Source organism: Bos indicus, chromosome X, assembly GCF_029378745.1.
Source record: "Bos indicus isolate NIAB-ARS_2022 breed Sahiwal x Tharparkar chromosome X, NIAB-ARS_B.indTharparkar_mat_pri_1.0, whole genome shotgun sequence".
Lineage (NCBI taxonomy): Eukaryota > Metazoa > Chordata > Mammalia > Artiodactyla > Bovidae > Bos > Bos indicus.
The window spans coordinates 128,593,627-128,620,994 of record NC_091789.1 but is presented as its reverse complement, the minus strand read 5'-3'; the positions used below and the strand labels follow the sequence as shown (position 1 = coordinate 128,620,994).

The 27,368-nt window shown below is 37.4% G+C and overlaps 1 protein-coding gene and 1 non-coding gene across 8 annotated transcripts in view; both read left to right on the top strand.

Annotated features, from left to right (window-relative positions):
- The window catches only part of POLA1 (DNA polymerase alpha 1, catalytic subunit), a 295,284-nt gene that overhangs the window by 23,085 nt on the left and 244,831 nt on the right, over positions 1-27,368 (top strand). For all 7 annotated transcript variants that reach the window (XM_019955961.2, XM_019955959.2, XM_070783445.1 and 4 more), the window contains 13 exons: positions 1,139-1,213; positions 2,170-2,308; positions 3,019-3,173; positions 7,872-7,956; positions 9,950-10,011; positions 12,058-12,147; positions 15,720-15,836; positions 16,993-17,168; positions 19,302-19,431; positions 19,928-20,047; positions 21,088-21,187; positions 22,438-22,562; positions 27,098-27,247. In XM_019955961.2, the coding sequence (XP_019811520.1) occupies positions 1,139-1,213; positions 2,170-2,308; positions 3,019-3,173; positions 7,872-7,956; positions 9,950-10,011; positions 12,058-12,147; positions 15,720-15,836; positions 16,993-17,168; positions 19,302-19,431; positions 19,928-20,047; positions 21,088-21,187; positions 22,438-22,562; positions 27,098-27,247 (1,524 nt within the window). The remainder of the gene's footprint in view (positions 1-1,138; positions 1,214-2,169; positions 2,309-3,018; positions 3,174-7,871; positions 7,957-9,949; positions 10,012-12,057; positions 12,148-15,719; positions 15,837-16,992; positions 17,169-19,301; positions 19,432-19,927; positions 20,048-21,087; positions 21,188-22,437; positions 22,563-27,097; positions 27,248-27,368) is intronic.
- LOC139181803 (small Cajal body-specific RNA 24) lies at positions 21,770-21,899 on the top strand. The gene has a single exon (XR_011565542.1). It is a non-coding gene; the product is annotated as a small Cajal body-specific RNA 24 (non-coding RNA).

Here is a 27,368-nt window from a genome sequence, read left to right as displayed (position 1 = left end):
AAGATGAGGCTAACTGAAATATTTGAGCTTTGACTTGTGGCTGATGGATCAAGTCTCTCTAAAGTTCTAGAAGCAGTGTGATGTAATGGTGAAGAGTGTAGGGACTGGTGCTTTAAGTGCTAGCTCTACCACATCCTGGTCTGTGACCTTGGACGAGTGCTGAGTGACTTCTCTGGGCCTCTTTCTTCACCTGAGAAATGGGGCCCTGTTTCAAGAGCTGTTGGAAGAGTAAAGTCAGTTAATTGATATTGGATCAGTCCTTGGTGTATATAGCAAGCATTCAGTACAGGTATGCTGTAATTATAATGTTTATTACTAATTTTTCTAGCAAGATGGAGTTGCTTAGTATCAGTTCAGTTCAGTTCAGTCGCTCAGTCATGTCAGACTCTTTGCGACCCCATGAATCGCAGCACGCCAGGCCTCCCTGTCCATCACCAACTCCCAGAGTTCACTCAAACTCATGTCCATCGAGTCAGTGATGCCATCCAGCCATCTCATCCTGTTGTCCCCTTCTCCTCCTGCCCCCAGTCCCTCCCAGCATCAGAGTCTTTTCCAATGAGTCAACTCTTCGCATGAGGTGGCCAAAGTACTGGAGTTTCCGCTTTAGCATCATTCCTTCCAAAGAAATCCCAGGACTGATCTCCTTTAGGACGGACTGGTTGGATCTCCTTGCAGTCCAAGGGACTCTCAAGAGTCTTCTCCAACACCACAGTTCAAAAGCATCAATTCTTCGGTGCTCAGCTTTCTTCACAGTCCAACTCTCACATCCATACATGACCACAGGAAAAACCATAGCCTTGACTAGACGGACCTTTGTTGGCAAAGTAATGTCTCTGCTTTTCAATATGTTATCTAGGTTGGTCATAAGTTTTCTTCCAAGGAGTAAGCGTATCAAAGAGTAGCAAATGATTTAGTGCATCAACATTGTAAACATTTTTAATGTTTCATTGCCTCTCTTGAATGCAAATATATCTACATTCTCTAGTGTCCCACAGAAGTCTTAAACATTTTGTCACTAGGTATTTTTCATCCCAGATGAAAGGTGGGGAAAGATGCTTTTTTTGGTATATTTAATGCTTGTCAATTTAATTTTTGAAGTTTCTTTGTCTTAATGATTTTTAACTATCAACTTACCCAGGTAGTGGAAAAGAACTATGCTTTTGAGATACCTGATGTTCCGGAGAAATCTGAGTACTTGGAAGTTAGATACTCGGTAAGTCAAATAAAGAAAATGTTTCGATATATGGCAGAACCAATACAATATTGTAAAGTTTAAAAATAAAATAAAAAAAAAGAAAATGAATGGATTTGGGTTGAAAATGGCATTTTCCTATTTTTGAGTTTTCAGCTGGCTTTTAATTAGGAGTACTGGCAGGGCTCTTCAAACTCACAGTTCACTTAAGTGAACTTATAGTCATGAATAATTAAAATGAATTGAAATATGTAGACTATGGGTTATATTGCTTTCTCAGCTTTCAAGTATGCATTTGTAAAAAGATAAGTTGAAATGACACAACTGTTTTTCAAGTGGAACGAATGCACAAGATGGAGTTGAACATCATTAGTCTGTTGAAGTGTCCGTCTGAGCAGTGAAGAGGTGAGAGGAGAGCATCAGTAGTGTTGCCGTAGTGCTGCTCTTGCTCCCGTGACAGACAAGGTCACAAGGTCACTGCTGCAGGTTGTTAATTAACTGGGCTTTAACCTCTCTTTACTTCCGTTCTAGTGTTTTGATCTCATGATGTTGGAAAAGGGAAACTTAAGATTTGTCTGACAGTGGTGTTGTAAAGCACCATGGAAGCATTTTGAATGATTCTCACTCCCTTGCTTTCATTCTTATAATGGAGTTATACTTATTTGGCTATTCGTCAGTAAGGCATATACAGCTTTGGACAGAAATCCTCTTTTTAGGGAGCTTCTTGGCCCATTTTTCTTCTAATGGGTGTCATCAAGATGCATTATTTTGTCATTGTGATTTGTTTTTGTTTTGTGCTGTGAATTGTTTTGGATCTCATATGTGGCAAATTACATTTCATATATATCAAAGAGATTTCTTCCGGTGGTTCATAGAGAGGCTTTTGTTTATTTCAAATACAGAGTTTGGAAAATGTGAAGTAATAGTTTTAAGCAAAAAAAAAAAAAAAAGATTTTTTTTTTCTTTGCCTTTTTCAGGCTGAAATGCCACAGCTTCCTCAGGATTTGAAAGGAGAAACTTTTTCTCATGTATTTGGGACCAACACATCCAGCCTGGAACTGTTCTTAATGAATAGAAAGATCAAAGGACCTTGTTGGCTTGAAGTGAAAAATCCACGTAAGGAGACATTTACTTTCAGAATGCTCAGTAAATTGCTGATAGATGTGGTTTTTAGATGTTAAAGACTTGGGCTCTTAATTTCAGTGTGACCACTTCATTTTTTATGTTTGTTTCTTTAAGATTTTCCTTGAGGTTTTTTTGAAATCACTCTTGTTTTGATGCTTCACATTTTAATGGGAGGGAGACCTTAGTTAACCTAGACAGACATTCGGGCATGTCCTTCATTCTGTTGCTATCATTGTGGCCTTCCGACCTGGCTGACATGGCCTAGCTGTTCAATATGGTGAACTGCTTACTTCTGAAGGAGCGAAATTTCACTGCCCAGTGTGGCTAGTGTGTGTATGGTCTCTTACCTGGTGTTTTTCAGTATTTGCATTTATGATACTCTGTTTTGTCTTCATAAATTTCTTAAAACTTTGTTTTGGATTCCTCTAAGCAGTGTTTTTGTTCTTATAAACCTCTTTGGAGTCTTGGATTTTTTTGAAAAGTCTGATAAAGCTGTGGACTTTTTTCTCAGGAAAATGAACATGTGTGTACATACACACACGAAGATTTGTATACAATCCAATAATGTGGTTTATTGTTATTATAAGACCTTCTTAGTAGAAGGTAGGATTGAAGACCATCTCAGTTAATTACAGATGAATTATAATGGCTTTTCTTTTTCAGCAAATAGCTATTGATTTGTTGTATCTATTCTCTTTCAGAGCTCTTGAATCAGCCAATCAGTTGGTGTAAAGTTGAGGCAATGGTCTTGAAACCGGACCTGGTGAACGTAATTAAGGATGTTGGTCCTCCTCCAGTTGTGGTCATGTCTTTGAGCATGAAGACAATGCAGAATGCAAAGACACATGAAAATGAGGTAAAGAAATAGGGCAGATTTTGTACCTAGGCTTGGGGTACGATGCTTCTTGAAATTGTACAGTTCCTCTGTAAGGGAAGGTTGTTTTTTGTGGAAGGGAAAGAATACTAATTCACTGCCAAACTCCATTTTGAAGAATGAATTGAATTTATCTGATGTTGGAGCTTTTTTCCCCAAAAGACTTAAATTGCTGGACTGACTTTGTTTTTTAATTTTTTTTTTTTATTTTGGAGAACTCCACATGGATATAGAATAATATAATCAACTCCTCTGTACCCATCACTCATATTCACCAGTTAGCAAGATTTTGTCACACTTGTTTATCACCCCCCCTTCTTTTTTTTCCTCCTGAAGTATTTTAAAGCTAATCTCAGACACTGATCATTTTACCCTTGTATACTTTGGTATGCATCCCTCAGAACATGCACACTTTTTTATAGAATACTATTTGTTGTTGTTGTTGTTCAGTTGCTAAGTCGTGTCCAACTCTTTGCAATCCCATGGACTGCAGCACTCCAGGCTCCTCTGTCCTCTGCTATCTTCTGGAGTTTACTCAAACTCACGTCCGTTGAGTCGGTGATGTCATCCAACCATCTCATCCCCTGTCGTCCCCTTTTCCTCCTGCTCTCAATCTTTTCCCAACATCAGGGTCTTCTCCAGTGAGTGGGCTCTTCACATCTGGTGGCCAAAGTATTGGAGCTTCAGCTTCAGAATCAGTCCTTCCATGAACATTCAGGGTTGATTTCCTTTAGGATTGACTGGTTTGATCTCCTTGTAGTCCAAGGGACTCTCAAGAGTCTTATCCGACACTACAATTCAAAGGCATCAGTTCTTTGGCCCTCAGACTTCTTTACTGTCCAGCTCTCACATCTGTACGTGACTATGGGAAAAATCATAGCTTTGACTATGTGGACCTGTGTTAGCAAAGTGATGTTTCTGCTTTTTAAGTTACTTATTTTTATAAATTTTTTGTTACTTATTTTTGCTTCCTCTTTTATGAAATATCATTATAAACTCATGGACTTTAAATATACTTAATATATTTCAATCTGTTGCAATCAATAATTTTTTTTATTTGCTGCTTAAATTGTCTCTCTTTGGTCAGTGGGAACTTCTTTATGTTTGCTTGTAAATCCTGTTGGCATTGATAGGGATCTTTTTTAACAGCAGGATTTTGGCAGTGTTTTTTCCTTTTGTATGTGATTTGAACTTTTAATAATAGTTGATATAGTAGATAGTTAATAGTTAAAGTGTTAGAGGAAAGTTTAATTAGTTTAAAAAGATCCTTCGTCCAGAGTGAGGTTTCTAAATACCATTTCCCAAGAAAGGAAATGGGGTTTTGTGAAGAAGTAGCTGATTCAGGGCAGTAATTGTCCAAGGTAAGCCTGGAACGTCTTGTTATACCAGGAGGCATGGACATTATTAAAATCTACTGAAGGTATGTCAGAAGGACTCAGGAAACAACTTGAATAGTTTCCTATGTCAAAGATGGAGCAATTTGAACATGTATAACTGCAACAGATTGAAACACATGACTTCATAATGATACTGTAAACACAGGACTACACTGTGAAGTAAGCTAGGGAACCAACTCATTATTTTGAAAACTGGTAAATGAATTGAATCAAACATTTATCTTGACTTTTTTGAACGTACATTGTACCTCAGGTAACCAAATGATCAGTGGAGGGAGGTTTAACTTTGTAGCTTTCCAGTTAGTAAATGATGAAGGAAGAATTGCATCTAGCTACTTTGCAATCCATAATGAGATAAATGATCTAGGTTTGATTTCCAGAGGCTGCTAATATCACTAGAATAGAGGTAATTAGACATGATGTGATAATTAGTGGTGGTGATGGTAGTTTAGTCCATGATGATCAGTAGCAACTCCAAAGAATTCTTGCCAAAAATTGAATCAGGTTTTGATTAAGCCTTCAAATATAAATATGAATATACAGGCAGTACAGAAACAGGAACATGTTAAATGACATTCTTGGGATACAAGCAGCGGAATTTATAATGAGGGACACTATGGGATAAAGCAACCCAGTTTCTTCAACAATAGAGAATTAATAGAAGCAGAAGATTTTAAGAAGAGGTGGCAAGAATACACAGAAGAACTGTACAAAAAAGAGCTTCACGACCCAGATAATCACGATGGTGTGTTCACTCACCTAGAGCCAGACATCCTGGAATGTGAAGTCAAGTGGGCCTTAGAAAGCATCACTATGAACAAAGCTAGTGGAGGTGATGGCATTCCAGTGGAGCTATTCCAGATCCTGAAAGATGATGCTGTGAAAGTGCTGCACTCAATATGCCAGAAAATTTGGAAAACTCAGCAGTGGCCACAGGACTGGAAAAGGTCAGTTTTCATTCCAATCCCAAAGAAAGGCAATGCCAAAGAATGCTCAAACTACCACACAATTGCACTCATCTCACACACTAGTAAAGTAATGCTCAAAATTCTCCAAGCCAGGCTTCAGCAATATGTGAACTGTGAACTTCCAGATGTTCAAGCTGGTTTTAGAAAAGGCAGAGGAACCGGAGATCAAATTGCCAACATCTGCTGGATCATCAAAAAAGCAAGAGAGTTCCAGAAAAACATCTATTTCTGCTTTATTGACTATGCCAAAGCCTTTGACTGTGTGGATCACCATAAACTGTGGAAAATTCTGAAAGAGATGGGCATACCAGACAACCTGACCTGCCTCTTGAGAAACCTGTATGCAGGTCAGGAAGCAACAATTAGAACTGGACGTGGAACAACAGACTGGTTCCAAATAGGCAAAGGAGTTCGTCAAGGCTGTATATTGTCACCCTGCTTATTTAACTTATATGCAGAGTACATCATGAGAAACGCTGGGCTGGAAGAAGCACAAGCTGGAATCCAGATTGCCGAGAGAAATATCAATAACCTCAGCTATGCAGATGACACCACCCTTATGGTAGAAGGTGAAGAACTAAATAGCCTCTTGATGAAAGTGAAAGAGAGTGAAAAAGTTGGCTTGAAACTCAACATTCTAAAAACTAAGATCATGGCATCTGGTCCCATCACTTCATGGGAAATAGATGGGGAAACAGTGTCAGACTTTATTTTTTTGGACTCCGAAAGCACTGCAGATGGTGACTGCAGCCATGAAATTAAAAGACGCTTACTCTTTGGAAGGAAGGTTATGACCAACCTAGACAGCATATTCAAAAGCAGAGATATTACTTTGCCAACAAAGGTCCGTCTAGTCAAGGCTATGGTTTTTCCAATGGTCATGTATGGATGTGAGAGTTGGACTGTGAAGAAAGCTGAGCGCTGAAGAATTGATGCTTTTGAACTGTGGTGTTGGAGAAGACTCTTGAGAGTCCCCTGGACTGCAAGGAGATCTAACCAGTCTATTCTAAATGAGATGAATCCTGGGTGTTCATTGGAAGGACTGATGCTGAAGCTGAAGCTCCAGTGCTTTGGCCATCTCATGCGAAGAGTGGACTCATTGGAAAAGACCCTGATGCTGGGAGGGATTGGGGGCAGGAGGAGAAGGGGACAACAGAGGATGAGATGGCTGGATGGCATCACTGACTTGATGGACATGAGTTTGAGTGAACTCTGGGAGTTGGTGATGGACAGGGAGGCTTGGCGTGCTATGATTCATGGGGTCGCAAAGAGTCAGACATGACTGTGTAACTGAACTGAACTGGACTGAATAGATGGGGAGGAGTTGGGCTGAGACAGTTTTATTACATATCAACCAGTTGCAAAATATGTTGATAAATACCATTGAGAAAGTTGGGAAGACACAAGAATTTGAATCCTGCCAGGATATTTAATCAGGGCTTCCCTGATAGCTCAGTTAGTAAAGAATCCACCTGCAATGCAGGAGAGCCCACTTCAGTTCCTGGGTCAGGAAGATTCCCTGGAGAAGGGATAAACTACCCACTCCAGTATTCTTGGGTTTTCCTGGTGGCTCAGCTGGTAAAGGATCCACCTGCAATGCGGGAGACCTGGATTTGATCCCTGGGTTGCGAAGATCCCCTGGAGAAGGGAAAGGCTACCCACTCCAGTATTCTTGCCAAGAGAATTCCATGAACTACAGTCCCAAGGGGTCGTGAAGAGTTGAATGTGATTGAGCGACTTCATTTTCACTTTCAAGGAATCACTGTTTATTGACTTAGCTGGCATGATTGTGTTGCATATGAAAAAACGTTTTTAAAGTAATGGCAGTCAACTGGGTGCAGTTTTAACCCTCCAGGGGACTTTTGGCCATATCTTGGACAGTTTTGATTGTCACAACATGGAGACTGGGGAGTGGGGAGTGATGCTGTTGGCAGCCAGGGGAGCTAAATTTCCCACAATGCACAGAGCAGCCCCAACAACAAAGAATTATTTGGCCTAAAATGTCCACAGTGCTGAGGTAGAGAAACATTTTATTCATATATGAGAAACTGCTGAATTATTTCTAGATAAAGTGATAGGTATGGATTTTGCGTCAAAATAATGTGGGGTAGGGCTGTTTATGAGTTGATAATTTAAGCTGGATGGTTAGTATATGAGAGTTGATTTTATTATTTAATTTTTTATTTAAATACTTTCGTAATAAAAGTTAAAATATTCTTATGGATTAAAATCTATATCTTTTTATGTTCTTGGTGGTTTTGGTGAGAATGCAGACGACATAGTAGGTGTCTGATAAGTGATTTTCTTCTCTGCAGATTATTGCTGTGTCAGCGTTGGTCCATCACAGGTTTGCATTAGATAAAGCACCCCCACAGCCTCCCTTTCAGTCACACTTCTGCGGTATGTATTTTAAGCTGGTTTACTAATGGTTTAATTTTTGTTTTTCTTGTTTTTTTCTCCAGCTGTTGGTCAGTAACTTCAAAAAAATATTTTCAAGGGTAACTAGTTTATACTGCTAAGCAAATTTTTTTTTTACATTGAAGTATAGTTGATTTACCATATTGTGTTAATTTCAGGTGTATAAGAAGATGATTCACTTTTACATATATATATCTCTTCAGATTATTTTCTATTATAGGTTATTATAAGATATTTGACATAATTTTCTGTGTTACGCAGTAAATCCTTGTTGATCTGTTTTATGCATGGTAGTTTATTAATCCCATACTTTAAATTTATCATACTCTTATGTATTTGTCTATTCTTTTTTTTAAGATTTAATCTTTTATAAACTTAGAAAATTGAGGTATAACTGACATGTAGAATTAGTTTCAGATGTACAACATAATGATGCCATATTTGTATATGTAGCAAAATGATCACTACGATAAGTCTCATTAACGTCCATCACTGTACTTAGAATTTTTTTCCCTTGGTGATGAGAACTTCTGCGATTTTCTCTTTTAGCAACTTTCAAATATACTGTCCAGGATTATTAACTGTAGTAACCATGCTGTACATTGCATACCCAGGGCTTATTTAGTTTATAACTAATTGTACCCTTCACCTGTTTCATGCAACCCCCTCGGACTCTACCACTGTCTGTTTTCTGTATCTATGAGCTCATTTTTGTCATTTTCTTTTGTTTTTTGAATCTACATTTAAGTGAGATCATATATTTATTTTTCTCTGTCTTATTTCTCTTAGCATAATGCTCTCTAGATCCATCTGTGTTCTTGCAAATGACAAGTCACTGTTTTCATTATTTTCAGATAAATACTCAGAAGTGGAATTGCTGGATTATATGGTTGTTCTGTTTTTACGTTTTTGAGGAAACTCCATACTGTTTTCCACAGTGACTGCATCAGTTTACATTCCCACCAACTGTGCACAAGGATTTCCTTTTCTCTCCATCCTCTCCAACACTTGTTATCTCCTCTCTTTTTGATAATAACATTCCTAACAGGTGTGGGGTAACATCTCATTGTGGTTTTGGATTTCTCTGATGATTTGTGGTGTTGAGTATCCTTTCCTGTATCTGGTGTCCATCTATATAATGGCTGTTCAGCTCTTCTGTCCATTTTTTGATTATTTTTTTGTTGTTATATGCATTTTTTAAAATATATATTTTGGATATTAATGCCTTATCAGATATATGATTTGCAAATATTTTTTCCCATTCAGTGGGTTGCCTTTGCATTTTGTTGATGATTTCTTTTGATGTGTAGAACTTTGTACCTTGGTGTAGTCCTACTTGTTTATTTTTGCTTTTGGTGCCTTTGGTTTTGGTGTCAAATCCAAAAAGTCATTGCTAAGACTGATGTCAAGGAGCTTACTGCCTATGTTTTCTTCTAGGAGTTACATGGTTTCTGGTCTTGTATTCAGGTTTTTAATCCATTTTGAGTTAGTTTTTTGTGTATGGTATAAGGTAGTGGTCCAGTTTTTAATTGTTTTGTATATGGCTGTCCAGTTTTCCCAATGTACTTTTTTGAAGAGATTGTCCTTTCTCTATTGTATAATTGGCTCCTTTGTCATAAATTAATTGACTATGTTATGCAGTATGTTAAGTTTATTTCTGGGCTCTCTTTTCTGGTCCATTGTTCTATATGTCTTTTTATGCCTGTACCATACTGTTTTCATTACTGTAGCTTTGTAATATAGTTTGAAATCAAGGTATGTGGTGCCTCCTGCTTTGTTCTTTCTCAAGTTTGCTTTGGCTATTCAAGGTCTAACGTGATTCCATATGAGTTTTAGGATAGTTTGTTTTGGTGATTCTTTAGACATTAAGGAGAATTTATATTAAGACAGTTTCCATTCAGAGACATTCAGTGTATGTGTACTTGAAATTGGACGAAGACAGGTGTTAGAATCTTTATTTTTTTCCTTTTTACAGTTGTGTCTAAACCAAAGGACTGCATTTTTCCATATGATTTCAAAGAAAGCATTAAAGAAAAGGTAAAGAACTCATTCATTCTTTTTAAACATGAAATATCTCTTTGTTTAAAAAGAGAAGAAGAGAATGCTGTGGATTAGTAGAAATAAGCTGTTTTCTGTGTTAATTTGTTAGACCTATTCTTGTTAGATTGGACTATGGCATTAACCCATTAAAAATGTTTAACAGTGTTTAAATGTTTCACCTCCTGGAAATAATAGGATTTGACACCTTATTAATAGATGAGGGTCTCAAACCCTCCTTCAGATAGCTTAACTGGAAGCTTTTCCAAAATTTCATGATGACTTGATTACTGTTTTGGGTAAAGTATTGGTTAAAGCCTGCCCCACCCTCTCACCCTCACCTCACTAGCTGGAAGGAAGTCAAGAGAAGTTGAGGATGCTGTGGATATTAAAGGTGACATTTATTGGGAAGGTTGGTGTGGGATGGCTGTATTTGATTAGTGATCTCTAAGCTCCCAGTATACTCCATGAAGAAGTTTTCATGGATCCTTAATAAAATGGTGGAGGTGGGAGGAATAGTATAATATGAGTTTTTCATAAAAGTTCAGTTCAGTTGCTCAGTCGTGTCTGGACTGTAGCACACCAGGCCTCCCTGCCCATCACCAATTCCTGGAGTTTACTCAAACTCATGTCCATTGAGTCGGTGATGCCATCCAACCATCTCATCTTCTGTCATCCCCTTCTCCTCCTGCCCTCAATCTTTCCCAGCATCAGGGTCTTTTCAAATGAGTCAGTTCTTCCAACCAGGTGGCCCAAGTATTGGAGTTTCAGCTTCAGCATCAATCCTTCCAATGAATATTCAGGACTGATTTCCTTTAGGATGGACTGGTTGGATCTCCTTGCAGTCCAAGGGACTTTGAAGAATCTCCTCCAACACCACAGTTCAAAAGCATCAATTCTTCAGTGCTCAGCTTTCTTTATAGTCCAACTCTCACATCCATATATGACTACTGGAAAAACCATAGCTTTGACTAGATGGACCTTTGTTGGCAAAGTAATGTCTCTGCTTTTTAATATGCTGTCTAGGTTGGTTATAACTTTTCTTCCAAGGAGTAAGCGTCTTTTAATTTCATGGCTGCAGTCACCATCTGCAGTGATTTTGGAGCCCCAAAAAATAAAGTCTGTCAGACTTCATAAAAGTAAATGTATTCAATACAAAGAATTTCATTTTTGGAGAGGATGTTTTTTCCTTTATGAAATGCCTCTGTTGGTAAATTTGTAGGTTATTTTTGTTTTTTTAATGTCTTCACTTGACAAAATTAATAGCAACCTTACTGGGTTCCACTTACTTAAAATTGGTTTGAGAAGTCCAGTAGTCTGGGGGTACTATTGGATCAGGCTGTTATTTATAAAGTGCCCTGAATTAGTAAGTAAAATGATCTAGGAAAATTCTATTAGAGTCAAACTGACATTTTTTTAGCTGAGCTGGTTGTAGTAAACATAGCCAGCAACTTAATTTTAAGAGTCTTAATAAAGTACATCTTTTGAATACCTGATTTCTGTTCAGTTGTGGAAGCCTTTTGTGTGTAGCTAGGTTTTATTTATACTTATGATGCTTATAGTTCTTACATGTATGTTTGTTTTTAGTCTAGTTTCTTATTTATGGGTTTTTATACTGCTATTTCGGATTAGTTTCTACAGTCCTTGGGATCTCTTTATGTGGTAAATACATAAATAGCAAAGTGTACCAGGAATTATATAGGAAAGTAAATAATGTTTTTGATAGGTTCTCTGATTCTGAGGCTATAAAACGTGTCCACATGCACAAGCATGTCCCTGTGGAGGGACATTTCTGCACTTGATAGTGCTCAGTACTTAAAATCTTGCTTCATTCAGAGGCTTATTAGCCTAATGAGCTCCTCAGAGATTTTTGTGCAAGTATTACTGTGAAATCTAGAATCAGGAATTTCATTGCTGCATTTTGCTTTGAAATGCATGTTTTGTTTTTTTTTTAAACCGTAAGCAATCTTAACCGTGCTTAAGCAGGAAGCCAGGGAATAGTATTTGAGAGTAAAGATAAGTGACTGGTATGTTTTTCTCTAACAGAATGTGAAGGTTGAGGTTGCTGCCACGGAAAGAACACTGCTAGGTTTTTTCCTTGCAAAAGTTCACAAAATTGATCCTGATATCATTGTGGTAAGTAGATCTTTGATCATGTCTTGGTGAAGCTCTTGATTCTTTAGTTCTTTTCAGTGTGCCTTGATTGGTACTTTTTGAGCAACAGAGTCTTTTCAGAGTGAAATGACCTTGTAAACTGGTAGGAATTCATCTACTTTCTGCTAACAGAAAGGAGAAAAACCCCAGCCCACTACAGGATAGTTTTTCTCCCCTCTAATAGAAAAACAACTCATGAATTACTCTTGGAGTTTAGGATACTCCTGTTACTTGCAGTTAGAGAGCTGCCTGGAAGAAAAGTAAACTCATGTCAACTGTTAATAGCTTCAAAATTTTGGCATAGAGGCCCAGCTGTATAGTGGTCACAGGAGTGAATTCCTTTGGTTTGGTGCATATCCCCCAAATTTAAGTGTTTTAATTTTATGAGCCCAGTGGGTCTCTGTGACATATTCTTTTGAGAGATCATGGCTAGGAGTCTTTTTTTATCTTGATGACGAATATACTCCTACTAAATAATAAGAGGTCATAAAATAATTCATTAAGTTCTTTGCCCCAGTTCCAAAGAGTCCTAAAACAACATCGTGCTTTGTTTCCTCTAAACATAGGTTTTAGGACTTAGGTTGTAGATGCCTCGATAGGAGTTCTGCCTTTTGTCTTGGGTTAATAGAGCAGTCTAATTATACCATGCTTTTGGGATTTTTGGAGGGAAGTAATATAAATTCCTGTATTTTAAGTGTAATAGCAGTAATTTAGTTACATGGAAGCCTTGTGAAAAATGTTTGCCATACGTTTCTGTGTTCATTTTTGTTCTTGAACCCCTTTCTTGATGAAGTACCAAGAGCCTATAGGTTGTTACCAGTGTCTCTGTACCCGCTTCCCTAACAATCTTTCAAGACCCATCTTGAAAGCGCTAGGAAGATTCTGTCCACAGTGCCCTCCTGCTGTCCTCTGGCAAAGCACCAGGCCTACATCCAGTCTACTAGCATTCTCCCTCTTGGGCCCCAAGGAGATATCATGGCATCTAGGGGTAGCTGGCCTACCTTAGGGTGTTAGAGCAAAGACTGTGAGAAATCTGAACCAGAATGAAAGAATCCTAACATGGGTTTGAGTCCCTAATCCCAGGCATGAGAATTTGGAAATGAGACTTGCTAATGTCCTTTGGGTCTCTGAGTTTAATAGACAAACTTACCATCAATATAGTGGTATGTATCTTTAATTAAAATTAATAACAAGTGAATCTGTTTATTAGTTGATTTTAAACTTCATATAGTTTATTTTGCTAGTTCAGTTCAGTCACTCAGTCATGTCCGACTCTTTCCAACCCCATGAACTGCAGCACGCCAGGCCTCCCTGTCCATCACCAACTCCTGGAGTTTACCCAAACTCATGTCCATTGAGTCAGTGATGCCATCTAACCATCTCATCCTCTGTCGTCCCATTCTCCTCCTACCTTCAATCTTTCCCAAATCAGGTCTTTTCAAATGAGTCAGCTCTTTGCATGAGGTGGCCAAAATATTGGAGTTTCAGCCTCAACATCAGTCCTTCCAATGAACACCCAGGACTGATTTCCTTTGGGATCGATTGGTTGGATCTCCTTGCAGTCCAAGGGACTCTCAAGAGTCTTCTCCAACACCACAGTTCAAAAGCATTAGCGCTCAGCTTCTTTATAGTCCAACTCTCACATCCATACTGTTGACAAAGTAATGGCTCTGCTTTTTAATATGCTGTCTAGGTTGGTCATAACTTTCCTTCCAAGGAGTAAGCATCTTTTAATTTCATGGCTGCAGTCACCATCTGCAGTGATTTTGGAGCCACAAAAACTAAAGTCAGCCACTGTTTCCACTGTTTCCCCATCTGTTTGCCATGAAGTGATGGGACCAGATGCCATGATCTTAGTTTTTAGAATGTTGAGTTTTAAGCCAACTTTTTCACTCTCCTCTTTCACTTTCATTAAAAGGCTCTTTAGTTCTTCACTTTCTGCCATAAGGGTGGTGTTATCTGCATATCTGAGGTTATTGATATTTCTCCCGGCAATCTGGATTCCAGCTTGTGCTTCTTCCAGCCCAGCGTTTCTCATGATGTACTCTGCATATAAGTTAAATAAGCAGGGTGACAATATACAGCCTTGACGAACTCCTTTTCCTATTTGGAACCAGTCTGTTGTTCCATGTCCAGTTCTAACTGTTGCTTCCTGACCTGCATACAAGTTTCTCAAGAGGCAGATCAGGTGGTCTGGTATCCACAGTTTATTGTGATCCACACAGTCAAAGGCTTTGGCATAGTCAATGAAGCAGAAATAGATGTTTTTCTGAAACTCTTGCTTTTTCGATGATCCAGCGCACGTTGGCAATTTGATCTCTGGTTCCTCTGCCTTTTCTAAAACCAGCTTGAACATCTGGAAATTCACTGTTCACGTTTTGCTGAAGCCTGGCTTGGAGAATTTTGAGCATTACTTTACTAGCGTGTGAGATGAGTGCAATTGTGTGGTAGTTTGAGCATTCTTTGGCATTGCCTTTGGGATTGGAATGAAAACTGACCTTTTCCAGTCCTGGGGCCACTGCTGAGTTTTCCAAATTTGCTGACATATTGGGTGCAGCACCTTCACAGAATCATCTTTTAGGATTTGAAATAGCTCAACTGGAATTCCATCACCTCCAGTAGCTTTGTTAGTAGTGATACTTCCTAAGGCCTACTTGACTTCACACTCCAGGATGTCTGGGTCTAGGTGAGTGATCACACCATCGTGATTATCTGGGTCGTGAAGATCTTTTTTATACAGTTCTTCTGTGTATTCTTTCCACCTCTTCTTAATATCTTTTGCTTCTGTTAGGTCCATACCATTTCTGTCCTTTATTGATCCCAAGTTTGTATGAAATATTCCCTTGGTATCTCTAATTTTCTTGAAGAGATCTCTTGTCTTTCCTATTCTAGAATAAGCATAATTCACATGATGGAAATTATTAGTATAGACTTGGAAAATATGGTTATCTTTTTGAGTTTTTTTTTTTACTCAGGATAGTTTTGTTTCAGTGTTTTTAACAAGTTTCTTATTTGAACTATGGAGTGATATCTGTTTATTTTGTTGCATGTTGATTAAAAGTCAAAATCAGTTGTGTTTGAACTCAGTTCTTTAAGAAGAAACTGGATGTACTTCCCGAGTTTTCTAAGAAGTGTATGTAAACTGTCATACAACATAGCTGGGTTCTTGGTTGTTAAGGAAGTAAAATGAAATTATTTGAATACAGCTTCTACTGATGACCTGAAAAGTATGGGACATTAAAATTTGCATTTTTCTGAGAGACTGTGAGGTGTAAGTTGCAAATTAAAAGACATCATATGAACCTGGCATCAATTAGAATAAAATAAAGTTTATTCCAGCAATCTGCTTAGCAGCCTTGTTAATGTCAAGGCTAATGAATGCTGCTGATGAATAAATTCCTGAAGAAGAAAGGACCCCAGTCGGAGGTAAGCTCATGATGCCTTCAATTAGAGACCAGAAAAAGAAAGGGCAGAGAAATTCTATGCATTATGATGATAAATCCTTTAATTTGTGTTTCTTATAATGTTATTGGCTGCCTTCTTTTTCTGACTAGGGTCATAATATTTATGGTTTTGAACTGGAAGTGCTACTGCAGAGAATTAATGTGTGCAAAGTTCCTTTCTGGTCCAAGATAGGTCGGCTGAAGCGATCCAACATGCCGAAGCTTGGGGTAATCATAATTTTCAAATCTTACTTCTCTATTTTGGCTTCTGTGTATTGAGTAGCTACCAGGTTGCACCTTGTGCTTCTTTGACTTAGAATAGCTGCCTTATGATATGACATTTTAACTTTTCCACTAAACACCTTTTCCTTTGAATTCAGCATTTTATTAGTAACCACTGGTAGTTTTAAAATTTAGCTTTTAGAATCTAGAGATAGCACGTGCTTATTAGCTCCACTAGGGCATCCTTAAGAAACAGAGCTGTGGGGTTCAGGAAGGAGATGGGAAGGAAGAATGGGAGGGATCAGACACTGAGTGGGCTGCATGTTTGTCCTCTCTGAGCAATTGCAGGTTTAAGTGTACATTCTCACAGAGGGGGCAGAGCTTGTTCAAGATCCTAGAGCTAGTAAAGGCAAGAACTAAAATTGTGAACCCAGGCCCCATCTGACTCTTGGAAGGCTTGTTCCTTTTCATTCTGCCTGCTTGCTTGATAAAGGGGGGTTGTGGTGGGTTTTGGATGAAGCACCTTCATTTCCTAAACTCTGACACTGCTCTTTGCTTGAAGTCTTTACTTAAATCTTACCAGTGAACCAGAATGCTGCTTCATCAGAGAATTTAGGAATCTGTATCTTTTATAACATTCTCCAGAGAATTCTGCTGCTGCAGATTGGAGTTGGGAACCAGTGCTCTTGCTTCTTTTCCTGTTCATCTCTTTAAGACAATAGAGTCATTATTAACACATCATCCAGATGCTGGCGTTGCTTACCCCTTACCGCTTCAGGGTTCTTTATATGGCATCTTCTCAGTGTGGTCTACCCTGACCACCCTATTTAAGATGTAGTTCCTGCAAATTCCTTGTTCCCGTCACCATGTTCTATTATCCATATACTTATTACCTCCTAAAATTATATAATTTTTTTAGTTGTATATTTCAAATGAGATCAGGTATCTTTTCTACTTTGCTAACTGCTGTATCCCTTATATTCTGAGTGAACCAAACAGTGTCAGATACATAGTCAATGTTCAAAAATATATGAATGATGGCTGAATGAATGGAAGAATGAAAGTTTCATCATTGTAATTTTGGGGCTAGCCTCAAATCAAGTTAGAACAAAATGTCAGTGTCTGCTTTTCCATGGGATTTACTTTTTGTCCTCCCCTGTAGGGCAGGAGTGGATTTGGTGAAAAAAATGCTACCTGTGGCCGAATGATCTGTGATGTGGAAATTTCGGCGAAGGAACTGATTCGGTGTAAAAGCTACCATTTATCTGAACTTGTTCAACAGATTTTGAAAACTGAAAGGATTGTAATCCCAATAGAAACTATACGAAACATGTACAGGTATGATCCTGGATGCTTCAGAATTTCTCTGTCTTGAAATTAGCTGAGATGCCAGCATCATCCTTAGGCTGGAGGAACAGGAGCCTGTGGTGCTGTGGAGGGGAAAATTGTCTGTCTTCATGTCAGCATCACATCTCCATTCCTTTAGTGATGTGAATTATTTTGCCTTTTGAATTATTCTAATTTTATCATAATATCTCCCTCATTTAACACCATCTTGATGTTTCCTGAGAGCAGTTTGGAAATTGATGTGATATTTAGGTTTCCACCCATAATTCATTAATTCAGAAATTAATGCAAATATTTTGGAAATATAAAATCTGAAAAGTCATTCAATTATCTGGAGATATTGCTGCTTACTTCTTTTTTCCAGCCTTGTTGAGGTCAAATTGACAAATAAAAATTGTATTTTATTTAAGGTATACAGCTTGATGTTTGATATACATTGTGAAAAAATCATTACAGTTAAGCTAATTAACACACTCATCACCTCACATAAGCACTAATTTTTTCTTTTCTTTTTTGTGATGAGGACACTTAAGATTTCTTCCTCTTAGGAAGTTTCAAGTATATAATACATTATTCGCTGTCACCACGTTGCTGTACATTAAATTTCTGGAACTTAATTCATTTTGCATAATGGAAACTTTTTGCTTGATTATTTCTTACATAAGGTTTCTCCTACCCCTATGGCCATTTTAGATTCTTTTCTGCCTGTTCCTCCTGAGTTCTCAAACTGCTTCTCTTTCTGACTGTGCTGCCTGCCTGGGTGATCTCATCGACTTGCAGGAATTTCAGTACCATGTGGGTGCTGATGCCTCCTCTGAGCATATCTTCACTTTGGATGTCTCCCCTGAATTCAGACTCATGTCTCTACCTCCCTGTTCTGCTTAATGTCTGATATGAGCCTCCAACTCAGCCTGTTCCAAAACTGAGCTCCTGACTTTCTCTTCCTTGTTTCTCTTACTTTTCCAGTATCACTGGAAACCTCCAGAGTCATCCTCAGCCTAGAACCTCTGAGGCATCTATGATTCCTCTCTCTGACATCTTATGTTCCATGCATCAGGAAATCCTGTCAGCTCCATCTTCAAAATGTGTGTCTATCTGGCCACTTCTTTTCTCTTCACTTGGACCCACCCTGGTCCAAGCCACCATCCTCTTTCTCCTGGGTCACTGGGTCTTATATTAGCCTCCTTACTTGTCTCTTTGCTTTTGCCCTTGACTCCTTGTCTGTTCTCAACCCAGGAACGAGAGTTCCTGTGCTGAAGTAAAGTTGGATATGGCACTGTACTTAAAGTCTCCTAGTGACTTTCTGTTTCATTCAGAGTAAAAACCAAAGCACTTATTTTGACTTACAAGGTCCTATACAGTGGGTCTCTCTGCCATTAACTCTGTCATTATCTTCTGTTATTCTCCATCATTCTCTGTGTTGCAGCCATTGGTCTCGTTCTTGATACTGGAACTGCGAGATTTATGCTCAGCCCTGGGCATACTTTTTTTTTTTTAATTAAAATTTTTTTTTGAATGTGCTGTTCTGTCTGCCTGGAATGTTCTTCCCTCAGATTTACCCATCTGAAAGAATTACCCTCTCACCTCTTGTGGGTCTTTATTCTCAGTGGACTCTTCCTTGGTTCCCTAACTAAAATTTGTCTCTGCTCTTCACCCTTAATATTCCCTTCTTAACTTTTCTTCTTAACACTTAGCCTTATTTAACATACCACATATTAAAAATTTAAGTTGTATTCTATCTCCCCCATAAGGACAGGAATTCTTGTCTCTCTTTTCACTGCCAGAATTTAGAACAATGTCTGGCATAGAGTGGGTATGTAATACATATTTAGTGGATGAAATAAATGAAAGGATTTAGGGTGTTTTTAGATTGTAGTTAACATATAACTTTATCTTAGTGTGATTTTTGTGTTTGTTTGTTTTAGAGAAAGGCATTGGGATCAATGGTATGAATGAATTCCTAATTTCATACTGACCTTATTTTAAATTGTTTGCAGTGTGAGGTGCCATTGCTCTGAAGCTACATAACCAAAAATTTTTAGTAAAATGCTTTATGAAATTCTAATTGTAATCATTGTTTCTTTTAATTACTTGATTCTGTTTCATTCTTACTTTTCTGTACAGTGACTCTTCTCATCTGTTGTACCTGTTGGAGCACACCTGGAAAGATGCCAGGTTCATTTTACAGATCATGTGTGAGCTAAATGTTCTTCCATTAGCATTGCAGATCACTAACATCGCTGGGAACATTATGGTAAATTTAACTTAGAAAGGGGGAAAAAGCATTTCCTGTTGGATCCAGTGTTTTCTTGGGGTAGTTGTTATATGATAATGAGTCTAAATGCATGCTTATAAAATGAGTAACTTGTATTTTGAAAGCTGGGCTTCTTTTGTAAAGTGAAGAACTGCTTGGGAGAAGGGGAGGAAAGCCAGGTGCAGTATGTTGAAATTTGGGTGAACATAAGGATTGTCTCTGACATCTGGATGTGTCTGATTTGTGGAATGGTCCATTTGAGAGTAAAGAAATAGCCGAGTTGTGGATATTTTAAGCTCTTTGTCTCCTTTTAACTGTAGTGCTTAAAGAAGCTGCTGAAAATAATTAATACCCCCCCTTTTTTAAAAGCAGCCCTTGATATGATGAGTGAATTTGAAGGAGGTGCTATGATTAAATTTATCGATTTGATTTGCTTTTGTTTGTTGTGGTCTTGAGCTCAAGTTTTTTTTTTTTTTTTTTAATTCTCTTTTAATAGTCTAGGACACTGATGGGTGGACGATCCGAGCGTAATGAGTTCTTACTACTTCATGCATTTTATGAAAACAACTATATTGTGCCTGACAAGCAGACTTTCAGAAAGCCTCAGCAGAAACTGGTGGGTCCAAAATTATATAGTGTTTTGCTTTTTTATATCCCCCCTTTTTATTAACAAGATTGTTTCTTTGGGCTGTGATAACATCTACTTCCCAGATAAGTGGAAACTATCCTGTTTGCTCCATTGTTTTGGTATGGTCATTTCCTTCTCTACTTTTCTCTATACAGATAAAAATTATTTGTGAAATATGAAATTCTTTGAGGGAGGCATTAGGCCTCTGATGAGTGACCATAGATGGAAATTGTTTTGCTGGGTTAGTACTACTAGTCAAACCTTTTATTTCTTTGAGCCCCTTAGCCTTAATTTTTATGTTGTGTGGTTGCATTTTTATATTCTAGTAGGATTAAGGTCACCACAGTCAGGTTTCTGAAGTAGCCTCCATCACACCAGAAATAAAACTTAGCTTAGCTACTGTTATATCAGCACGGATAGTAATCAATTTAGAATGGGAGTTTAATGTTAAAATGACTCAGGTTCTTTTGTTGTGCTTGTTTTACGTACATTATTAAAATTAGTGAAGTATTAACTCAGAGGAGTTTGACTTCTACTGAGTATTAAATGTTTGCTAATTAAACTACTTGGAAAAGAATTTTTAGCATATGGACATACTTATTTTAAGGTGTCCATATTAATAATGAGAATAATGGTAATATCTAAATATTTTGTATTTTTATATCATGAATATTAGAGTAATGAATATAAGAGAACTCTTAGAATCTCAAATTTTACGTGACATGAGTAGTTGAATTTTTAGTATCCATTGATTTAAAAATGTGAAGTCCTATTATTCAGAAATATTTTAAAGTGGAATTTGCATATTTATCAACTTAGATACAGTGTTTGTTTTGGTAAGTACTATGCTTGGCATTCATTTGGATTCATGAACATGTTAAAGTAACTGTCTTTCCCCAGAGGACCATTAACTGAAAGTAAAATATCTGTTAGAACTGTGTACTGCAGTTAGAAAGGGGGAAGTCATAAACCTTTTAAATTGGTTCATGAGTTGCTGGCTGGTGAAGTTACCTTCCATTTGATATTAGGGAGATGAAGATGAAGACATTGATGGAGACACCAATAAATACAAAAAAGGACGTAAGAAAGCAGCTTATTCTGGAGGCTTGGTCTTGGACCCCAAAGTTGGTAAGGCTGGGCAGCAGATGGCTTTGTCCCTGATGTGAAGGGACTTCTTAATGCAGAGTCAGCTTGAGAAACTAAAAGACCTGAGTTGTGTTTTGTATGTTAGCGAATAGGTTTCATAATGACCTTATTTATTTTCTTACGTTCATGTGAAAATCTTGTTTGCCAGTCTTTTAACATGGGATTAATGTGAATCTTTTTTTTTTTTTGCTGTATTCCAAGAAAGTTTTATTTATGGACATTGAAATTTAAATTTTGTGTCATTTTCACATATCATTGAAATAGTCTTTGTACATTTTTTCCCCAACCATTTAAAGATGTAAAAACTCCTCTTAGCTCATGAGTGGTACAAAAAGAGATAGGCTGAATTTGATCTTTGCCAACCTCTGGTCCAATATATAGCTATTTGTCAGGACTTCCCTGGCGGTCCAGTGGTTGAGAATCTGCCCTCCAAGGCAGGGGACACGGTTTCCATCCCTGGTCCGACAATAAGAAAAATACCACACTGGGATTTAAGGAATAATAGTACCAGACACACAGTAAGCTATCCGTATATGCTTGCTGTTGTTGTTATTGTCTTAACTGTGGACATTTACTTCTATTCAGTTTCTTCTGAAGGTGAAGATAACTCTTTGTAAATGTCCTAAAGAAATACAGTAGCTTTCTGTTCACCCTTTGCTAGTAAAAAGGGTGGATCGTTCCACTACTGACATTTATGTATATATCTTGTCTGATCTTAGCAGTTTGTAAACAGGTAAATAGGCTACCTGTTTTATTCTTTGAAGGTGTGATTGATAAAAAAAAAAAAATGTATAACCACTCGTTGGTAGAGATCACTAAATATTTGAGGAGTAGGCGGGGAGGATAGGTGGAAAGGAATGCGTTCTTGAAGGAGAATTTAGCAGAATTTTTTTTTTTTTTTGGAAATGTACATGGCACCTGTGTAAAGTAATTGATAGGATCTAGTAAATGAAAAAAAAATAAAGTAATTGATATGAGGGGGAGTGTTTGCCCATAATAATAAAGTATTTTGGGGGGACTGCTGAGGTTTCCATGCCAGACAGGATCTCTTCTTTCTTTGTCTTTGGTTACCTGATTTTTCACTCTGATATATATTTACAGGGTGATAGTCAACTCCTTTTTTCCCTTTGTCTGCCTCACAGCTCTGGATAGTATAAGGAGTCATAGTATAGTACTTCTAATACTGTGTTATGCCAAAGACTTTTTGTAACATGGGCCTTTTTTCCTTGCAGGTTTTTATGATAAGTTCATTTTGCTTCTGGACTTCAACAGTTTGTATCCTTCCATCATTCAGGAATTCAACATTTGTTTTACAACAGTGCAAAGAGTTGCTTCAGAGGCACAGAAAGTTGTAGAGGTTTGTATTCAACTGGGAACCCTTGAAATTGAGATTAAAAATAGTGCTTAAAGGGGGAAGATAAGCAAGGGGCTTGGTGTTCTAGTTTTTCCTTCTGAAAGGTAATGGCATTCTAGCTTTTCCTTCTAAAAGGTAACGTATCCTTTCTTCGTGGTCAGAATGGGGGAGTGTTGGGTAGGAGGAGACTCAGACTGGTTCTGTGTCTTTTATCTAATAGCTTTATTGAGATGTAACTCACAGACTCTGTAATTTACCTATTAAAGTGTGCTATTTAATGGCTTTTAGTTTATTCCCAGAGTTTGCTAACTGCACTATAATCACTTTTAGAACATTTTCATTTTTCCCCAAAGATACTCTCTTCCTTTTAGCCCTTACCTCCTTCAGTCCCTTCTAGATCTAGGCAACCACTAATCTTTCCACCACTATAGATTTGTGTATTTTTGTATATTTCCTGTAAACAGAATCATATGTGACCTTTTGTGTCTGGCTTAATTCACTTAGCATACTGTTCTCAAGATTCATTTGTGTTGTAGTATGTATTAGTCCTTCATTCCTTTTTATTGCTGAATATTCCATTGTAGTGATACATGTCACATTTTGTTTGTTTTAGAATCTCTTGTCAATTAATGCAAAAATACCTGCTGGGATTTTGATGGGGATTCTATTGAATCTGTAGATCCCTTTGGGGAATATTGCCATCTTTAAGTCTTCCAATCCATGAAAATCTAGTCTTTCCATTTATTTAGGTCCTTAATGTCTTTCAAAAATGTTTTCTAGTTTTAAGTGTACAAGTCTTTCACTTTTATTAAATTTATTACTAAATATTTCATTCTTTTTGGTGCAGTTGTAAATGGAATGTTTTCTTAATTTCATTTTTGGTTTGTCTATTGCTAGTGTAGAGAAATAGAACTGAGTTTTGTATATTGGTCTTGTTGCAACTTTTCTGAGCTCATTTATTAGTTGTTGTAATAATAGTTTGTGGATTCCTTAGGATTTTCTATAGACAGTATCCTGTTGTCTGTGAATAGAGAAAGTTTGATTTCTTCCTTTTCAATTTGGATGCCTTATATTTCCTTTTCTTGATTAACTGCCCTGGCTAGACCCTCCAGTACAGTTGAATAGAAGTGGCAAGAGCAGACACCCTTTTCTTGTTCCTGATATTAGGGGAAAACATCTAGTCTTTCACTATTAAATATTATGTTACTTGAGAGTTTCCCACAGCTGGCCTTTATCAGTATGAGGAAGTTCCATTCTAGCACTAGTTTTTTGAGTTTTTTTTTTTTTTTTAATCATGAAATGGTGTTGGGTTTTCTTAACTACCTTTTCTGCATCTATTAAGATGATCAATATATGGTTTTTGTTCTTTATTCTTTTAATATAGTATGCTATATTGATTGTTGAACCAACTTTTGTTCCTGAGATAAATCCCACTTGGTGTATAATCCTTTTTGTATATGGCTAGATTCGATGTGCTAGTATTTGTTGAGTTTTTTTCTGTATTCATAAAGGCTGTTGGTGTATAGTTGTATATGTCTTTGTCTGGTTTTGGTATTAGGGTAATGTTGGCCTCATAGAATGGTTGGGAAGAGTTCCCTTCTCTTCGGTTTTTGGGGAGAGTTCATGTAGGATTTGTTTTAATATTTTAATTTTTGCCAGTGAAGTTATCTGGTCTTAGACTTCTTTTTTTAATTTCTAACTCAGTCTCTTGTTACAGGTCTGTTCAGATTTTCTATTTCTCTTTTGGTCACTTTGGGTAGTTTCTGCCTTTTCTAGGAATTTGTCCATTTTGTATAGGTAATCTGATTTGTTGGCATAAACTTGTTCATATTATTTCCTTTTAATCACTGTAATTCTTTAAGGTCAGTAGTGATGGTCCCCTCCTTTTATTCCTGATTTTAGTGATTTGAGTCATCTTTTTTTCTGAAGAAAAAGCTTCAGTATAGCTAGAAGTTTATCAGTTTTGTTAATCTTTTCAAACAAGCAACCTTGGTTTCCTTGAGTTTTTCTCTATTGCTTTTTTGTTCTGTTTCTGTGCTAGTCTTTATTACCTCCTTTTTTCTGGTTTCTTTGATTTACTTAGCCCTTTTTTAGTTTCTTATGATAGAAGGTGATGTTATTGATTTGAGATCATCTCTTTTAATTTAGACATTTGCAACTGTAAATTTCTCTATAAGTAGTGCTTTAGCCTCATCCCTTAAGTTGTGATATGTTTCACTTGGCTTTTTATAGTCAATCCCCTCTTCCATCAGTCAGTAATTGATCTGACTTATATCACCATAGCTTAATTTTGCCTGTTCGAAAATTTCATATTAATGGAGTGATACAGTATGCACTCTTTTGTATCTGGCTTTTTTTGTTCAGTGTAATTTTTTTGAGATTCCTCTGTGTTGTTGCATTATTGTTATTCTTTCCTTTTATCTGTTCCCCTGAGATCAGCATGGGGATTATTTTCAGTTTGGGCTGTTATTAATAAAGCTTTCGTTTTGGGGGATACCTAAGGAGTGAATTTGCTGGGTTGCATTGGACAGTGTATCTTTTACTTGAAACTGTTGGATTGTTTTCCTAAGTCATTGTACCATTTTATACTCCTACCAGTCATGTATGTGAATTGTTCCCCTTTTTCTGTAACACTTGTTATTTTCAGGCTTTAATTTTGGCCATGAAAGCATTTATTACCGATTCTATTCATTAAACATCCTTTTCGAAAGGATCCTTTTGAATTATATCACATGAATTTTAATCTAACTAGTGGTCATACAGTCAACAGTTTTATGAATGGCTTAATAACTTAATGTGTGGTTCTTCATATATAAAACTTATATACAATTGACTGTCAGTAGGGAATTTGATTAGATTTGGTTCTCCAGCAGTAAAAGATGTAAATTGACATTATCTCTGTATGTTGTTTTTCTCTGCTTCTTTGTGCAAGGGGCAGAAGATGTCTATTTGCTCTCTAACTCCTAAATTTACAAGTCTTTTGGTTCCAGCTTGGTGGCTGTTTTTCAGTTCTAATTCCATATTCCTGGAAGAGAGAATCTTAGAGGCTTGCCTAGGTTGGTGAACACACCTGTCCATCATCTGTGGCCGCAGGAGCGTGTTCACACAGTACAAATGTGTCTGCTGAGGATAGGCTTTTCTATGAGACTGGAGGATAATTTTACAGGGTAGGTATTGAGTAGACATCCCTGAGAGGTAGTGACTACGTTTGGTTAATAATATTCTTTGGATTGTGTCCTGTGTGTGTCAGTATTAGGATAGTTATCATTATATAGCTCCTCCTTTCCCCCCTACCACCATTTTGTTATTTGAGCTTTCCAGTTTAGATTCTGGATATGAAATTACACTTCAGAGTTGAAAGAAGTCATCTAAGAAATACTATACATGTAGCAGTTTATGGGTTCTGTATCATTTTCCTGGGCAGTACTGCATTTGGTCTTCAGAACAGCTAGTGCCACACAGCTCGTGCTGGGAGAGCCAGGCATGGATTGTAACTTGCCTGACTTCAGATTCTTTCAGTTTACTTTCTGTTGGACCTCCATGGTTGCTGTAAATAAACTGGAGTGTGTACCAAGATCTCTGATAGGTTTGCTATCATCATCTGCTCTATTGGAAAACAATAGGTCCCTGTTACTACTGTGAGATTGTTCATTTGCAGTTATTGATCTTTATAAAATCAGATACTTTGTAAAAACTGGGTTATCAAATGGCATTGACTTGACATACTTTAAGCCAAGAGGTTTATTTTTAATTTTGAACCTTTGAAAGGGCAAATGTGCCTGGTTTTTCTTTGTATCCTGTTAATATTCAGTAGAATTAATGGAGCCTTGAGAACAATGGTCTAATGCTTCCCCTGCCTTTTCCTCCTGTAAATTTTAATGGAAGACTGCTGGTTGCTTTCTTAAAATGTTGCTATTGTACCAATTGCAAAGCAATTGATAGATAAAAGTTACCGCATAAATACTAAGGAGTATATGTGTGTTAATTTTTAGAAATGTCGTGGCCTATTTAAATATGGGCCCCAGATTCCTAAAAGAGATTTGCTGATTTAGTATTTAGGTTTTTATTTTTCAGTCTAAAACATTTAAAGTAATTGCTGTGATTCCCCATAGTTTAACAGTTTTGTAGCATTTTGTTTGGTAGTGCACAGGTCTTAAAAATAGTAATTTAACTGCGTTTTTTTTAAAGCAGTCTCTCTTAATGTTTTTATTTTAAAAACAATACCCCCAAACATGTTGCTCCCCAATCTTGTTGAAGGGGGAAAAGGAGCATGTGTAAAAAAATTCATGCTTTTAAACGATGCCTACATTTTGTCAAGAACTAGATTGGGAAGGTACTGGGAATGATAGGCTGAGAGAACTGACTGAAAAGAGGGCAGCATTGACCTGCTTTTCAGCCCTCTCAGCATTGTTGACCTTTATACTTAGACAAGAAAGTAGCTTTACAAGATGTGGGGTTAAGTTCCCACAAGGTATGATTTTTGGAATTCATTTCACAAAAGTTTGATTTATCTGAAGTTTTTGTCTTGTGTTCATCAGGATGGAGAGCAAGAGCAGATCCCCGAGCTGCCAGATCCAAGCTTGGAAATGGGCATTTTGCCCAGAGAGATCCGAAAACTGGTAGAGCGGAGAAGACAAGTAAAACAGCTAATGAAACAGCAAGATTTAAATCCAGACCTTCATCTTCAGGTATATCTTTCCACTCAGCAACCTCTGAGTGACAGTCTCACCTTTGAAAATTTGATTATCTAGGAGTGATTTAAACATGATGCTGTGGACAAATGCATGTGCTTACTTTAAGTTGGTGGGT